Raw genomic sequence first — 17840 nt, forward strand, 5'->3', positions numbered from 1 at the left:
GTCGTAAAGCTTTAATAAGAGGTCAAAACGGTGCTAAATGAAATTCAATTTTAATGTGTTTCCAAAAAAATATCTTCATCATGAATTTTATTTCCAAACCACATTCTTAATTTTTATATTTATTTTATGTTTTTTTTATCATTTCAGTTCAAGAATGCACAACAGATTCTGAAGAATTGATGTATCATCAAGTTAGAGCACCATCATCCTGCAGTGCGCCACCCGATTTACTTCTAGTTAGCGATAGAGAGAATAATATTCCATTAAAATCACCGGTAGTTAATATAATATCCGCTACATCACCAGCCGGATCTGCGTCACAACATCACAAACACCAACAACAACATCATCATTCACAGAATCAACATCACATTAATCATCCTTCGTCACATCAACCGCAACACAGCACACCAAAAGATGTTCTTAGTAAAAATTCAAAAAACGGTAGCAGTAAAACTCATCATCAACAACATTGCAAATCGGTTAATGTAAATGGTGGTGGACAAACACAAAATGGCAGCGGTGGAGATGCACCGGCGACGGTGGAACAGGGAAAAGATGAACGGATACATTTAGAAGTAAGTTAAAATATTTGACATTCTGTGAATTTCTTAGGGCCAGGTGTACAATCGTGGTTTAGCATTGGTTAAACCTTGGTTAAAGTTTTTAATTCAACTATTTCGGGGGTTAAGATGAGGTTCCACACTTTTTCAGCATTTTCTTAACTATCTTATGCTTTATGGACATTGAACCTAAGCTAAACCCCAGCTAAACACCGACTTAAGAAAATAAATGTGTTGAAAGTGATCTCAACACTTATATACGAAGATATTTAGAGTGCATCAATTACGTTCTGCTAAATCGAAGTTGAGAAAATTCATCTTACCTTACCCGTTTGGACTCGGAACTATGACCAAACAGACCTAGAATGAGTTGAAAGTGACTACAACACCTACGACATTCCTGGATCGGTTCAGTATTTCTGCATCAACTTCGTTCTCCTCCATCGAAGCTGATAAACTGCATTTTACCTTACCCATTTGGATTCGCTGAAATGAGCGAACAAACACAATATGAGTTAAAAGTAACTACAACACCTTATAAACTGATGTAGGTGTTGTAGTCCTTAGGCATTTGTTTATTTCTTATAGTCCTTGATGAGGAATCTTTGTACCGAATTACCTAACTCTTAACGACTTCTATAGATATAGATGAAAAAACAATGAGACACAGAATGAGTTGAAAGTGACTACAACACTTAGACGACTTTGCTGGATTGATTCAGAATTCTCCGCATCAATTACGTTCTCCTCAATCGAATTTGTTAAAGTGCATTTTACCTTACCCGTTTGTACTCGAAACAGTGTCCAAACGGACAGAAAATGAGCTGAAAGTAACTACAACACCTATAAACTCGTATTGGTGTTGTAGTCCCTAAGCGTTTGTTTTTTGTTCTTGTCATCTGCGATATAGATATAGACGAAAATGGCACGGTACGGCAACATTTTCCATAAGTTGAACCAACATTTAAAAAAATTGTAGCTTATATTCATTTCCATATTAAAATACTTGTCTTCACAGAGTTATATTAAAATCGGATAAGTATTGTTGATTACAAGCTTCCACAAACAGATCAACAAATTTTCTCAGTTCCTGTCGAGGAGAGTTCTTTCTTTACTTTAATTGCTAGATTTGTCAATGTTTAAATTTACCTCTTTCAATTACTCTTCTTATTCTCTTCAAACATTAAAAATCAAAACTGTGAAAACAATTGTCATTCTCCTGTCACAATTTTCTCCTGATGGCAAGTGCCATAAAATCTAATTCTTCTTTTTTTTGCGAAAAATTAGGCAAAGTTCAAAAGTTCTTCCTAATTAATTTTTGAAGAAAACACGATGATAATGATAATAATCTCTCTTTGTATATTTTTTAATAACTCGCAGACATCTGTCACCTAACTGTCATAAAATTTAATGAAAATTCATTCTACCGTATATACATCTCCAAATTAACAGTCACTTTTCTCTTAAAATAAATACAAACAAAAAACATTTTTCTTAATTATTTAACTTTCTAATTTATAATACTTATTTTTAATTTCCCAAAAAAAAAAAAATTAATTGTGTGAAATCATCCAAATGTCAAATTAACATGAAGAAAAGTAAAAAAAAAATACTGTCAAAAACACCATCTTGAAATAATCTGTTTTCTCGCATCATATTCTTTCACATTTTATACATTATAGGAGTATTAAAGGGGTAATTCTAATTTACCCCGAAAAATTCGTTTCGCTCCAATGTTCATTATTGTTATTATGATTTTCATTTTTATTATACTGTCAAACAAATCCGCGTGAATCCTTATCATTTCCTAATGTTTTACAATTCATCCCTAAAGAAAATATGTGCGTTGTGTAGGCTTTCGAAATTATTATTATAGTCCCTTAACTCCTTGGTACCTCTTCCATCTTTTTTTTTTGCAGCAATGACAACGACCGACAAACAACGACGACGTTCGCAATATTGAGATGAAAATCTTTTAAATTAGCACCAGAGCCTAAAAATATGCTATGTAAAACAAAATGTCAACGAAATTTTATTCGTTGTCGTCTTTTTTGTTGTCATCGTTGTGACACTATGCTATACAATGTTTATAGGAGTAAAAGTTTTATCCCTTAGAAAAAGAAAATACAAGCTTAAATAAAGAAGAAGACATATATTTAACTCAAGGATACAACACGAAATTAGAAGAGGTTTTTTTTATGGATGCTTGGATACCAGGTATTTCAGAACGGGCCCCATCTCTCTACAAGAAATATCTCTTAAAAGTATATATCTAGGATTGGAAAATGCTGCTAAACTCCCTGGGGGATTTTCTCAATGCTTAATGGAGCATTTTATTTTCCCGCGGTGTGGTGCAGCAATAAATTCAATGCTCCCATTTCTCCCGCAATCGTCCCATCTCTCTATCCGGGAAAAAGAGGTGCCATACCTATACCTACCACCCACTCGCCAAACTGTCAAGGTGAATATAATAAAATTTATTCTGGTGTGTTTAAGCGCCTTTATATATTTCGTTGCGCTCTGTTGTAGCTCTGCTGTGCCATTTTAAAACCCACCCGCTGTCACCTTTTGGGAGTTATTGAGAGATTGATACTTTTCTTCTGCTTGCTTGCGCGATTCCAGGAAGTGATGCGGTGTTGAGATAAAGCCCCCTGCTCTTTTATGAAAATCACAGTAGAGGAATCCAAAATTGAATCAACAAATTGTTAAAAGGCATCAGCTAGAAAAATAAAACAAGCCATCTTCATTTTATGGTCTAAATGTTCTTCTTAAATTTTTTTGCGGGATAATGTTGCTTGACCATTTTTCAACACACACACACAACACAAGTGTGGTTAAAAATTTTTTTTTTTTTTTTAAACCAATAAAAAGACGATTCTTTGACGTTTGTTTTATTTGTTTAACCTTGTTTTATGTTTATCTTGGCCCTGGTTTTTGTTTGTCTTTGTTTTTTTGTTTTGTTGTTTTTTTCTTCCTACTCACAAAATAGTTTCGCCTGATGGTTGATTGAGAGGACTAGCAATGATCTGTGTGTGTGTGTTTATGTAGCCATCCTGTGGTTTTATTTTGTTTACTTAGTTTTAAAACTTTTTGTAACAGTCTGGAGAAGAAAAAAAGTATTCTTTTTCTTTTGTTTCGTTGTATATTTACCTTGGTTTACGCTATAGGGGTCAAAAGAATAAAAAGCAAACAACAAAAATGTTTACGCATATTTTTTTTTTTGTTTTGTTTTGTTTTTCTACCATACAACTGACTATGACTGTGGGGAATTTAGTCGGTCGGTCGAAGTTGCAGAATTTTCAAATAAACATTCTTAAAAAATATTTCTATTTGGCATTGAAACATTGGGGGATTGTTTTGAAATATTTTTGTTGAAAAGTTCAAAGTACACAATACGTGATTTGAAAATATAAATCAATTTTTTGATGATGGGTATAGATGATGAGTTATGGTGAGAAAACTAAATAAAGGCGGTTCTCTGATTTTGGTTGTTGATAAATGGAAGTTTGACATTTCTGATAAATTGTTTTAGAGGCTATTTTGATTTATTTAACAATGAATTGAGTCTTTAAAACAGTTTAATAAAGTTTCAATAGAATTTGAAGGCTTTATGTTGGGCGCCATTTTTATAACATTATTAATATTAAATTAAGCCATAAGAAGTCTTTGCTAGAGGTTTGCATACTAAGAGAGCAAATAAAACATATTTTACGTTGGGCGCCATTTTAATGAACTTCTTAATGTCAGTAACTCATAACCACGAAATGATTCACGTTGGGCGCCAGTTTTGTGAAGAGAGCAGTATTTTAGGGAAACAAAATCTGAGAATTTTCATTTATATTGTTGTTCATAAAAGTCATTAGAATATAAAGGAGTTTTTCGCATTGGGCGCCAAATTGATAAAATGCTGAAAATTAAACAAAATTGTAAGCTTATTTCCTCTCAGAGGTGTTCCAAGTCGTTTATTCAATGATATTCCAATTGAAATGACTGACAAATACCCTTGCCTTATTGGCAATATTAGCATTTTGCGGGTTTGTGTTTAGTATTGATTTAGGCAAATGAAACGTCAGTTGAATTTTCTCACATTGGGCGCCATTTTCTTTAAATGAATTAAGTTCAAGCATGAATTAATTGTGCCTCAGAAGTAACAGTCTCGCAAATCAAGTGTACACCTCCATTTTTCCTTTTTTTTGCATCAAAAAAGTCGCAAAATATGGTCTTACGTTGGGAGCCATTTTTCAATTCCAACAGCAATGTATACTCATTATAGCTCAAAAAAATATAGGACGCCAGCTGAAGTGCGATGTTCTCAATATGTCAATATGGCACGGATTTTCTGATACCACACAACCAATATTCGCATTATCTAGTTCTTAAATTCTGTGTTTACAGTTTATTTGATTAAAATAACCTAACAATATTCTCACGTTGGGCGCCATTTTCATGAAATGAATTCCAACAAAAATCATTGTATCCAAGTCTGCGAAACTAGGGTCCTCGCAATGATATCACGTGGGCGCCAATTAAACAATAAAATTCAAACAAAATTAATTAATTCTATCATAAATGTTTCATAGCATCTGTTTTTCCTGGAACAATAAATCTGTTTCTTATTTTTTTCTTCACAAGTCACAATACAAAGTAGGATTTATAATTAAGTTCTTTTTCTTGAATCAAGATTTAATCTTCTTCAGAGAGAGTAATAAATTGAAACTTCAAGGCAAAACTAAATACGTCATTAAAATATATATATATATTTTTTCCATCCCGATCCCATCATCCATACATACGGCTTTTTGATGATGGCCATGTTCTTTTCAAAGCCAATTTCATTCTTTAACAACTTCCTCTGTTTTTGACCTCAATAAAAATGTAGTAGTTTTTTTCATCATGTTTCCTAACATATTTTTTTTCTTTTTGTTTTGTTTTTGCAGGAATTCACATGTGATGTGTCCGTTGAGGGTGGCAAATCATCACAACCTTTGCAATTTTCCTTCACCTTTTACGACTTAGATGGGCATCATGGGAAAATTACCAAGGACGACATCGTTGGCATTGTCTATACGATATACGAATCCATTGGCAAGTCGGTTGTGGTGCCACATTGTGGTAGTAAAACGATAAATGTTCGTCTTACTGTCTCACCCGAGGGTAAATCAAAGGCAGCTGCGGCTGCTGCTGCCGCTGCCGCAGCTGCTGCCTCAGCTGGAACAAAGTACAATAAGAAAGCAGTCGTTGGCCATTCGACTAGAGATGGTAGTCAGCAAACTACAACACATCATGGGGGCGGTGGTGGTGGTCATTCGAGACGTCAGCATCGTTATAGACCAAGGAAGTTGGTTAAAACTGATGACGAAGATGATGATAGTACAAGTGAAAAGGAAGCGGTCAAAAAGTCCTATAGTTCTAGCAAAGCAAAATGCTGTCAGCAACAGCTACAATTACAACAACAACAACCACAACAGCCATCACAACCACAACCATTAGTTGAAGTGGAAAGTAATTTGGATGTCAATTGTGGTGTTGGTGGTGGTGGACATGAAAATATCTACGAAAATATGTCGAATCTCAAAGACGAATGCAAGGGATGTTTAACGCAACAGCAAAAGTCTGAATTGTACTTAAAACAAGCATCGACGCGAGTGAAGATGTTGCGCAAGGCTCGAAAACAGAAGGTGAGAATATGTTAATTTTTGACAGTTTTAATAGGGTTAAATCACAATAAGTGTTAAAAGAGGGTGTGAATTATATACTTGAATAAACTTTAATTACTTTCTATTGACTGACATGACAGACAAACTCAGTTCATGTGAAAAAACATGAGATTTAATCCCGGTATTCATGTATTTTTGTCAAAGCAACAACGCCTCTCTGAAAAATCGTTATTGTGATTTAACCTTTAAAAAAAATGTTTTGTTGTTGTGTTGATGTTTTTTGTGGAGATTGTTTTTTTGTTTTAGTTTTGTTTTTTTTTTACTTTGAGTTTTTATTTTTGTATTTATTTTTTATTTTATTTTTTGTTTTTTCTTTTATTTTTACATTTTATGTTATTTAGTACCAGGACCATTGTCATGAATCCCGTCAAAGAAGTCTTTCTGTTGGAAATGAATCGTGTTGGAAAATTCGAGCGAATAATTCTATAAAAACACTGTCACACCAACAACATCATCATCATCAACAGCAACAACATCATGACTCACACCATAATCATCATCAACATCAAACAGACAACAATACACAAACAAGTAGTCCTGATCATCATCATCAGCATCAGCAGGAACATCCGAGTCAGGATGTAGTTGATAGCATTGGGGTGATGGTTGGTGGAAGTGGTGGAGGTGGTCATAATACTCAGGCTCAGGTTAATAACACATCAAACGCAGCATCAACAACAGCAGAGTGCTGGAATAATGCATTGAATCGTAACGATTTGATTGATATCATTCGAGAGAGTATGGAGAAGAATCGACTGTGTTTTCAATCGAATAGGTAAGGATAATGTCGATGATGGAAAAGAGAGAGAGAGAGCGATGATTTCCCTGTTTTTACTATTTTTTTTTTGTTTATTTATTTTTTTTCTTTTTTTTTTAATTTAATTATTTCTTTTATTTTACTTTGTGTAGTGTCTTTATGGTCTTTTTGATTTTACTATATTTTTTTTTGTTTGAAAAATGCTTTTGCTGGAATTCAGTCTGCTGTTGAATAGAAATCATAGATAAGATAGCATCCATTGAAGTTCTACTAAAATGTGTATATTAAACTAGTCTTTTCATCTCTTTGTAAGAGTTATGGAAGCTCAAAAGCATCTAATTAATTTTTCCTTATTATTTTCTGCAGGTACAGGTTTCAGGAACTATATTATTTGCAAAATTTTACTACGCACAAATGTGGAAATCTTAATACGTTATATCGCGTTGGGCGCCATTTTGATGGAGTAATGTACTTTTAAATCTATTCAAAAAGTTAGTGCAGATATTTCATATATTTTCTGTAGTATTGAGTTCCGTTTCAATTGTTATTAGAAATAAAAAGAAAATCATGTTTTCTACGTTGGGCGCCATTTTTTTATACATTTTTTTTAAATCAAGCAGCACTTAGAAAAAACAGCAATTTGGCATTTTCTTAAAATTCAAACCTTCAATATCCGAATCTGCGTTGTGAATAATTGTTTACTTTTATTTTAACGAAGTCTTGTATGTAATTCGTTTTCAATAAATCGTGTAAAAGAGAACATGTTTCACGTTGGGCGCCAATTTAACATAAGAAAAATGAGTGTAATAAGAACTAATTGGCGCTGGTGCTTCATAAGATTTGTACAGGAATTGTATATCAAATTCCACATAGTTTTTTTTGAAAAGTAAAGCGATTTTTTTCTACGTTGGGCGCCATTTTCCTGAAATTGAAACGTTAAATATCCGAAACCTCTTTATGAATATATTTTAACTTCATTTTTAAGTACTTTTGCTTGAAATTTGTTTTCAATACATCGTAGAATAGAAAACATGTTTCACGTTGGGAGCCATTTAAATTAAATTATTAATATTTTCAAAAATGATGCGCTTTTTCTTGACAATGGTAGTCTTGGAGGTTTTGGCAATGCCTTGCAAAAGGCAGTAAGTACGTCTTTATAAACCCAGACCTCTGGTGTGTCATTGTGCCATGGGGTACTATTTTTCGTGCGTTGGGCGCCATTAAAAAGAAAATAAGAAATCCAAAAAAATTGTACTCAAATAGAAATATGTTGTCGCAGAAATTGGTCAAGTCTTATTAAGTTTTGAATGTAATATTTATCCATTGAAATAAATGTTTTGAAAAGATTGCTTAACGTTGGGCGCCATTTGCATAAGGTTAGTAAAAATCCAACAGCAAAGTGTTCGAATCTACTATGAGAATAGTCCCCATCCACTCTTACACTTATTGTTACATTTCATTTTAAATGAATTGTTAAAATAAAACACAAAAAATATTTCACGTTGGGCGCCATTTTGATAAATTTATAAAAAAAACATGAAAAATTCAATCTTTGCCTATCAACAATTCCAAATGGTTTATGTTGTTGTATTCAATCGGTTATAAATTTCTAGTGCCAGAATAAAAAAAATATATTTGTCCGTTGGGCGCCATTCAAAAATGAACCCAGCAGTAATTTTTTAATTTAGCAAGCAATTATAATGTCACAGGGTTTTAATTAGTCATCCCTGCAGTCTGTTATTAAATAACTTATCCTTACAAGCAAAATTAAGGAAAATATTTTCCACGTTGGGCGCCATTTTCCCAAAAATAAAATAAATATCCAACAATTATCAAACAGGTTTCTGATTGCATTTTGATTTTGAATACATTCAAGAATTTATCGATTGGTTTGGAGGTATGAGCTCTAGAATAGTGTTAAGTATACAGAAAGACAAACGTTTCAGGGGTCGGATAGTGTATATAATGCTCTTAAGTATTTATTTAATATTTTTTGCTTGTTTTCATCTATCTTCTTCTTGTAAATTATTTTATGTTTTATTCACCTCTCCAAATAAATCTACCAAATAATAACAATTTTTACTTAACTATTCTATATTTTTGTTCTTTTCATTTTAGAAAACCCCAAGCAAATGTGAGCCCCATCCGTCATCGGCATCGTTCAAATACGGTATCGAAAATGCTCACAAGTTCGAACAACAACACCAACACCAACAATACTCCTATCAACAACAACAACACAACCATCATTACCGATCCTCCTACAGCCATCACGCATCATCAGCCTCAGCAACAACCACAACAACAACAGCAACAGCTCGAAGCAAACAACCACAATCACCATCATCTTCAACCGCACATTCCTATTTACCATCAACAAATGGCCATTAATCCAGCCGTTTTAGCTGCCCAAAATGGCATCGTTCACAGTAAAATGAATTTATGTGGTTATGATTCTTTTTTACATGCAACAATATGCAGTGGTGGAACTAGCCATTCACCACCACCACCAACAACAACAACTGTCGTCGGACATTCTCAGCCAGTTGCAACAGTACAACCAATTATGACAAGTTCACCAAAAATCGATGCCAACAATCAACAACAACAAATTAAAACAAGTAAAATTCTCCGTAATGGCGGCCATCATAGTAGCAGTCAACAAAACTCACCACAATTTCATGGTTACCATCGATTGCCATCAGGAAGTCAAAGTGCTGCAAAACTTAACATTTCACTGTTAAATTCAATGAGTCCGAATTTATCGAGTCAGGAAAGATTTCACCAGACCATCGAGCATGTAGAAAAATGGCTGTCAGAACGTGATCGTAAATTATTAAAAAACGCCGCAGCAGGAGTCGATGAAAAATGCAAGAAAGATGTCAAAAACTATGATAATTTATTGTTTGCCAAACTGACAGAGAAACTTCAACAACAGCAGCAACAACAACAACAAGAATCTACAAATGGTGGACGTAACAGTGGAAACAAAGAGAACATCCGCCGGATGCACAATTCACAAAATCAAAATCTGAAAATGCATCATCATCGTCGTAGTCAATTGTCAGCTATTGTAGCGCCATCTACGGCAGCGGCGGCACAACCAACATCCGGAAGTAGTGCCAGTAGCACGGAGAAGTTACTCAACAACAGCAGCAGCAGTAGCAAGTATGTGACGTTGATACCAATCAATGGAGATCCTTTGGAATGTGAAAATTTACTTCATCTCACGTCAGATGAGGAATCTACCACGGTGCCACGTACACCATCTCCACCTCCATCTCCTCCAAATGCTGCCATTAGTGGTAATGTCAGTGGTGGTCTAGGAGGTGGTGTTGATGAGGGTCGAAGTACCAGTAGTTCGTCGTCGTTAATACATAGATACGTGCATGAGCACATTCACCATCATTATCATCACTTTGAAGATAAGGAGGAGTAATAGATTGCGTTTGAAAGTTGGAGAAAACTATTTATTTTGACAGTTTAGAAAGTTAAGTTTGACATAGAGAGAGAGTTGGTTGCTGCTACTACTGCTGCTACATTGTGGTTAGGTTGTTAACTATTTGTGAAGCAGGTGGAAGTAATGGTGTGGGTAATGGAAATAAACGGGTATTTGTATGCTTTTTTTGTATTTGTGAATGTGTGAGTGTGCTTATTGTGAGGTGGTTTAGTGATTTTTTTGTAATCATCGTTTTGTGGTAAAGTTTTTTTGACATGTGTCAAATTTTTTCTTCTTTTCTTTTCATATTAATGCAAAGAAGGATTTTTATGATGGATATTAGTTAGAATGTGTGATGACAGTTACAAGAATTATATTTCCTGTCTTTTGCAAAAAAAAATGACACATGTCAAATAAACTCTCCACAATATGATACCACAAACGCAAATGCTTATTATGACAGTTTGCTGTATTAATTTTTAAGGAAAAACAAAAGAAAAAAAAAACTAATTAAATAATTTATTTATATATTTAAATATTTTTTTATATATTGACAAATATTTTTTTAACTTTATTATTTTTTTACTTAACTTTAAATTAATTTTAACTTAAAAATGGATGACTTTTCTTTTTCGAAATTAACATATAATACTCTTTCGAACTTTTTTTTAAGAAACTTAAGCAAAAAAAATTCTTTTTTTTATACAAACTACAATACAAAACAATGTGTACAATGCAAGAAAAACTAATTAAAAATAAAAAATAAATATAAATTTATTGTAACTATTTAAATATGTATATGTAATTAAATAATGTAAATGCATATCTAAATGATTGGCCAAAAACAAAAATTAAAAACAAGAAAAATGCAAAATAAAAACAAAACAAAACCACTCCTGTGTTGAAGGCAATTTGACGTTAAACATCATAAATTTAGATAAGAAGGACCAAATAAATAAAAAAAACTAAAATTTAAAATTAAAACACTTCTAACTTTAAATTTTATTTGCTGTACAACTTTTGTCTAAAACACAGGGATGAAACAAACATAAGTATTAAAAACTTTGAAACATTAAAATACAAAAAAATAAAATACAAAATTTTCCTAGACTATTGGTATACATACATAAATTGTGCCAACTTAATGCAGGAAAATTCTTAATTATACATTAAAAAATATAAAATGTTAAAAAATATAGAAAAAAATAAATACAAAAAAAAAACAAAAATGTTGTGAATAAGAAGTTTATATATATGAATAGATATTTAATGTACATTATTATGGTAGAAAATTTTATTTCATTACAAAAAAAAAAAACAAAAAAGAAAATACAAAACTAAATTATATAAAATTCATTCTTGTAATATTGCTTTTTTTCTAATTCTTCTTCTTATAAGACAATAATGTTAATACTTTTTTTTTTAAACGAAAACAAATTTTCTTAACATTTTTTTTTTTTCATTTATATTTTAATTTAAATACAGTTTTTTTTATTATTTAATTTATTTTTTGTTACTGTAACGAAATGATGATGAAAAATACAAAACTTAAATAATTACATCTCTTGCTACATAAAAAAAAAGAAAACAAATCTGAAATAGTTAATTAATAATTTTGTGTTTAAATAAAAGACTGATTTCCAATTTACCAATATAAAAAATGTTTTGTTTTTATTTTGATTGTGAAAGAAATGCATCGTTGGCAATTTACAGTGACTTTTCAAAAGAATATTCTCCGGAGAGATAAAAACTGTGCGAAAATTGTTTGGCTTTTCATCTCTCCAAATGTCGTGTGGCATAGAAAAAGTATTTCTCAGACAGAAGAAATTTAAGTAGAAGCAACCCTACTTTAATTCTGTTTCTGAATGTCTTGGTCTTAAATAACTATGCATTTAAATTAAAGGGAACCCCTCTGTTTGTCAAAAAATTCATGGAATAAAAGGGTTTGTTTGGACATTTATTAGGGAAAATTATCTAAGTTTGATAAAAAATGGGTCATTAGTTATTTTGCTTTCATTGAGTAGGTAAGCAAAAGAATCGGAGGTACAAAATAAATTTATGGATACAATTTATTCTCTAACTGTGATAAAGTTCTTGACTATAAGGATACTTATAAGGATACTTCAATTGGAAAAACAATGAAGTATAAATGAGGTAGAGAGTCAATACATTTTTTGGGATACGGAACGGATTTACCTAATTGTTGTATAAAGTAGAACTAAAAGGTATAAACTTTATAATACTAATACCACAACTATAGCTAATACTTTCTATCATCTTTATATATTAACAAACACACATGCACTGCAATCATTCATCAACATTGTATTAATAGTTATTAAGTTTATTTTAAGTCAGTCTTATACTTGAAGTCTTTTAATAAAGTTCTCTTTTATATTTAAGTTAAAATACTTAAAAGTCTTTTATTTGAAACACATAACATGGTGTCAGGTGTGTGTCACTAAGTCTTAAAAAAAAAAAAAAAAAAAAAAAAAAAAAAAAAAGTATAAACGCAATTCATGCCGCCCAAAATTGAAGAAGTGCCCCCAGCAATGACAACTGTGTCATCAGCAATGACACCTGTATCATCGGTGTCACAACTAAACCTAAAAAGCACAAATTTGCCAGCCGCATGGAAGCACTGGCTCAGTCTATTTAAAATCTATTTACGTGCTTCTAGTCTCGAGGAGCAAACAGATAGCAGAAAAGTAGCATTGTTGCTTCATTACATGGGTCCTGATTCACTGGATATATTCAATTCTTTCAATGAAGATCTGGATAAAATCACATACGATGCCCTTGTGAAAAAACTGGATGCTTACTTTCTTCCAAAGGTGAACATTGTAATGGAAAGATATTCATTTTTTTCCAGGCGGCAAGGTCCAGACGAATCCATAGATGAATTTGTCACTTCGCTAAAAAACTTAAGTCTGACATGCGACTTTGGAAGCATACGTGAGGACTTGGTACGCGACATATTCATTTGTGGACTTCACAACAAGTTTTCTCATCTAAAAGAAAAACTTCTCAATGAAGAAAAAATCAGTTTGGAAAAAGCAGTCCTAATATCCAGAAGCATGGAGCTCAACAAAGAGCACGTCCAACAATTGCAAGCCCAGCAAACAAGCAGTTTCATCGGTGCTTTGCATAGGCAAAACAACAACTCGTCATCAGAAACACATCGTCATCCTCATCATCGTCAATTTTCGAAGCCAGCTCGTCAGCCATACAAAACCAATACGTCATCGTCGTCATCACCACAGTCTCATATAAAATCGTCTTCAAATCGTCAAAACTATTCCCGCTACTCACGCCACAGCCAACAACAAACCGTTCCAAAAAACTATCATCAGCAGAGTTCACAGTACACTTCATCGAACGGTAAGAATTTGTGTAAAAATTGTGGACAGGTTCACAAATACACATGTCCAGCTATCGGTGTAACTTGCTATAGGTGTAGAGGTAAAGATCATTTTTCGAAAATGTGCCCAAGAAATATTCAAGTCCGCAACATCGAATTTATGCCTGATGTGTCTGATACAGAATCAGTCTTGTCATCATTGTTTATTGGCGTGCTACAACAGCAGAACGAGAACCAGCAACGTCATCATAATTCTCATCATCAGATCCAGAATCAACCACGTTATCAACATGACGAAGATGAGCCCCAGTGGCATGTGTCTTTGCAGATAAACAACTGCAACATTTCCTGTCAACTTGACACAGGAGCTCAAGGTAATGTCATGTCTGCCAATCAACTACAAACACTTGGATTATCTAGTAATTATATTAAATCAAGTAATCAAAATTTAATAACGTTTAGTGGTGAAAAAATTTATTCATTAGGATATTGCATGCTAGATTGTACTTATAAAAATATAGTTTATAAAATCAAATTTATTATTGTAGAAATTGATTGCAAGTGTCTTATAGGTCTTAAAACGTGTCTTGAAATGAAATTAATTAAGAAAAATGATGAATTTAATCTAAATGTCAATGCAATGTGTTCTAAAAATGAAAATGATATTCACAATTTGCCCAATTTTATAAAAGATTTTAAAGATGTTTTTGAGGGTTTAGGTTGTTTAAAAGAAAAGTGCCATTTTAAAGTTAAATGTGATGTCACTCCGGTAGTTGACTGCCCTCGTAAAATTCCTTTCGCGTTAAAGTCGGATTTTAAAAAAGAGCTCGAAAGATTAGAACGATTAAATGTAATAAAAGAAGTCAAAGAGCCTACTCCGTGGGTTAACTCTATTGTCTTGGTTAAAAAACCCAATGGGAATTTACGTTTGTGTCTTGATCCGCGTAATTTAAACAAGGCGATTCTTCGCCCACATTTTCAATTTCCAAACGTGGAAGATTTTAAAGCTCATTTGAGTGGTTCAAAATATTTTTCCGTTTTAGATGCAAACTCGGGCTTTTGGATGATTCAGCTAGATGAAGAATCTTCAATGTTGTGCACTTTTCATACGCCTTTCGGTCGTCGTCGTTTTTTGCGCCTACCTTTTGGTATAAATGCAGCGCCGGAAATTTTTCATTGTGAAATGGTCAAACAGTTCAGTGATATTCCAAACCTAGAAATTTATATAGATGATTTTTTGATTCATGCAACGACCAAAGAACAGCATGACAAAATATTAAAGTTAGTTTTACTTAGAGCCAGGGATATAGGTTTAAAATTTAATCCTACAAAGTCGAAATTTTGTCAAACTGAAGTAACTTTTATCGGTCATTTATTTAGTCATGATGGTGTTCGTCCCGATCCATCCAAAGTTGAAGCGATTTGTGCTATACCCAGGCCAAAGTCCAAGACGGAGTTACAACGTTTCCTGGGTATGGTGAATTATTTAGGTACATTCGTAAAGGGCATGTCTACTCAAAATGTAAATTTGCGTAATCTGTTAAAGAAAGATGTAGAATGGCATTGGTCCGATGACCATGAAAAAGAGTTTCAAAAACTGAAAGAGTTGATTTCCAACACACCAGTCCTAACTTATTTCGATGTCAATAAACCATTGACACTTTCAGTTGACGCGTCACAGAGTGCAGTTGGAGCTGTAATTTCTCATGATGGAAATCCTATCGCGTACGCCTCAGCTACACTAACATCGTCTCAACAAAACTACGCTCAAATCGAGAAAGAGCTTTTCGCGATTTTATTTGGATGTACAAAGTTCCACGCTTTTGTTTTTGGCAAAACAGTGTTAGTTGAGACGGACCATAAGCCCTTGGTTCCTCTTTTCGAAAAGGCATTATATAAAGTCCCAGCACGGTTACAGCGATTTATGCTAAGACTCTTAGCATATGATTTAAAAGTTATTTTTAAACCCGGAAAGTACATGTATGTCGCCGACACATTGTCTCGTGCTGCAATGCCAAACGCAACTCTAACGGAATTTGACAAAGACATTAGTCTTCATTGCAATTTAGTTCTTTCTTCTCGTCCATTATCAATGTCAAAGTCAAAATATGAAGAAATTCAAAAAGAAACGAAAGAGGATAATGTAATGTCAAAAGTCATTGAATTTCATTTAGCCGGATGGCCAAACAACAAATCTAAAATTAATGAATTGTTAATGCCATATTACAATATTCGAAATGAATTCGAAGTAATAGATTCGCTATTGTACAAGGCAAATCGCCTAGTGATTCCTTTAAAAATGCGCCATAATATTTTAATGCTTTTGCATGAAGGACACATGGGTATAGAAAGATGTAGGAATCTAGCCAAACAATCAATTTACTGGCCAAATATTGACCAAGACATTTTAAACGTCATAAAAAATTGTGACGTATGTATTCGCCACCGCTCGAAAAACCAAAAAGAACCAATTCAATTTCATAATGTTGTATCTATTCCATGGTTCAAAATCGGTATGGATTTATTTGAATTCAATAAATGTATGTATTTATTGGTCGTCGATTTTTTCTCAAAATATATTGAGATTGCACAATTAAATAAAAGTTATTCAAGTAATGTCGTCATAACTCATCTCAAGTCTATTTTCGCCCGTCATGGAATTCCAACCATTATGTTGAGTGACAATGGACCCCCTTTCAACTCTGAGGAGTTTAAAAATTTTTCTGAAAAATGGGGAATTGACCATGTTACCTCAAGTCCATATTTTCCTAGGTCCAATGGATTGGCTGAAAGATCTGTTCAGACTATTAAAAAAATGCTTAAAAAATGTCACGAAACACATTCAGATCCATATGTTGCTCTTTTGCACTATAGGACAACTCGTAAGGGAAACATTAACTCGCCTTCCGAACTTTTAATGTCTAGGCAATTAAAAACAAAACTTCCCGTTTTAAATGAAAATTTAAAGCCTGTGAATGTTGACCTTGATGAGCATAATAGGAAAATTAAACTCCAGCAAAATAAGACCCGTAATTACTATGACAAAAATGCTAAGACCTTACCAACATTGACCGATGGTCAAAATATTTTCTATAAGAAAACTCCAATTTCTAATTGGGAACCAGGTATAGTTTTGCAGAAATGCCAAGAGCCTCGATCTTACATAATTAGTTCAAATGATGGTTCAGAATATCGTCGTAATAGGGAGCATCTCCTAGAGGGATCCTCAATTGACGCTGAAAAAATTACATCTGAAAATAGTGACCAAATTCAAAATGAAAAAATTCAACAAGAATCATTGTCCGTTGAAGGAAAAAGTAATGAAGATGTACCTCATTCTAGTGATTCGAATAGCCTCACTCCAACGCCTGATTATGTAACTCGCTTCGGAAGAACAGTAGCGCCACCGAGTCGATTCGCGTTTGATTAAAATAATTTTCGTAACATATAATGGCATTTTTCTAATCGTAGCATTATTGAATTATTAAAATTTAAAATTGAAAATTTGAATTGTTTAATTTTATAATTAAGTTATTGAATTGCTAAATGCATTTAAATATATTTCAAATATCTTTCAAATATATTTCATAAAAAAAAAAAAAAAAAAAAAAAAAAAAAAAAAAAAAAAAAAAAAAAAAATAATTATATAAAGGGAGATGTTGTATAAAGTAGAACTAAAAGGTATAAACTTTATAATACTAATACCACAACTATAGCTAATACTTTCTATCATCTTTATATATTAACAAACACACATGCACTGCAATCATTCATCAACATTGTATTAATAGTTAAGTTTATTTTAAGTCAGTCTTATACTTGAAGTCTTTTAATAAAGTTCTCTTTTATATTTAAGTTAAAATACTTAAAAGTCTTTTATTTGAAACACATAACACTAATAAATTATTTAATAATACTACACAAACAAAGAGTAATGTCCTTCGTACACCTAGCGTTCAACGCATTCAACGCAAATTTAACAAATTTATAATTTAAAAAAAAA

The 17840-nt window shown here is 32.7% G+C and overlaps 2 protein-coding genes across 2 annotated transcripts in view; both read left to right on the top strand.

Annotated features, from left to right (window-relative positions):
• LOC129920318 (protein naked cuticle) overlaps positions 1-10861 on the top strand; it is an 80166-nt gene extending 69305 nt beyond the window's left edge. Inside the window, exons 2-5 of the mRNA XM_056001659.1 lie at positions 148-578; positions 5501-6241; positions 6622-7055; positions 9156-10861. Of these exons, the coding sequence (XP_055857634.1) occupies positions 148-578; positions 5501-6241; positions 6622-7055; positions 9156-10476 (2927 nt within the window). The 3' untranslated portion in view covers positions 10477-10861. The remainder of the gene's footprint in view (positions 1-147; positions 579-5500; positions 6242-6621; positions 7056-9155) is intronic.
• Positions 10862-12681: 1820 nt separating this feature from the next.
• Positions 12682-17389, top strand: LOC129919422 (uncharacterized protein K02A2.6-like). The gene has a single exon (XM_056000290.1). The coding sequence runs from the start codon at positions 12996-12998 to the stop codon at positions 17265-17267; it is 4272 nt and encodes a 1423-aa protein (XP_055856265.1). The 5' UTR covers positions 12682-12995; the 3' UTR covers positions 17268-17389.
• Positions 17390-17840: the final 451 nt, after the last annotated feature.

This window comes from Episyrphus balteatus, chromosome 4, assembly GCF_945859705.1.
Source record: "Episyrphus balteatus chromosome 4, idEpiBalt1.1, whole genome shotgun sequence".
Classification (NCBI taxonomy): Eukaryota; Metazoa; Arthropoda; class Insecta; order Diptera; family Syrphidae; genus Episyrphus; species Episyrphus balteatus.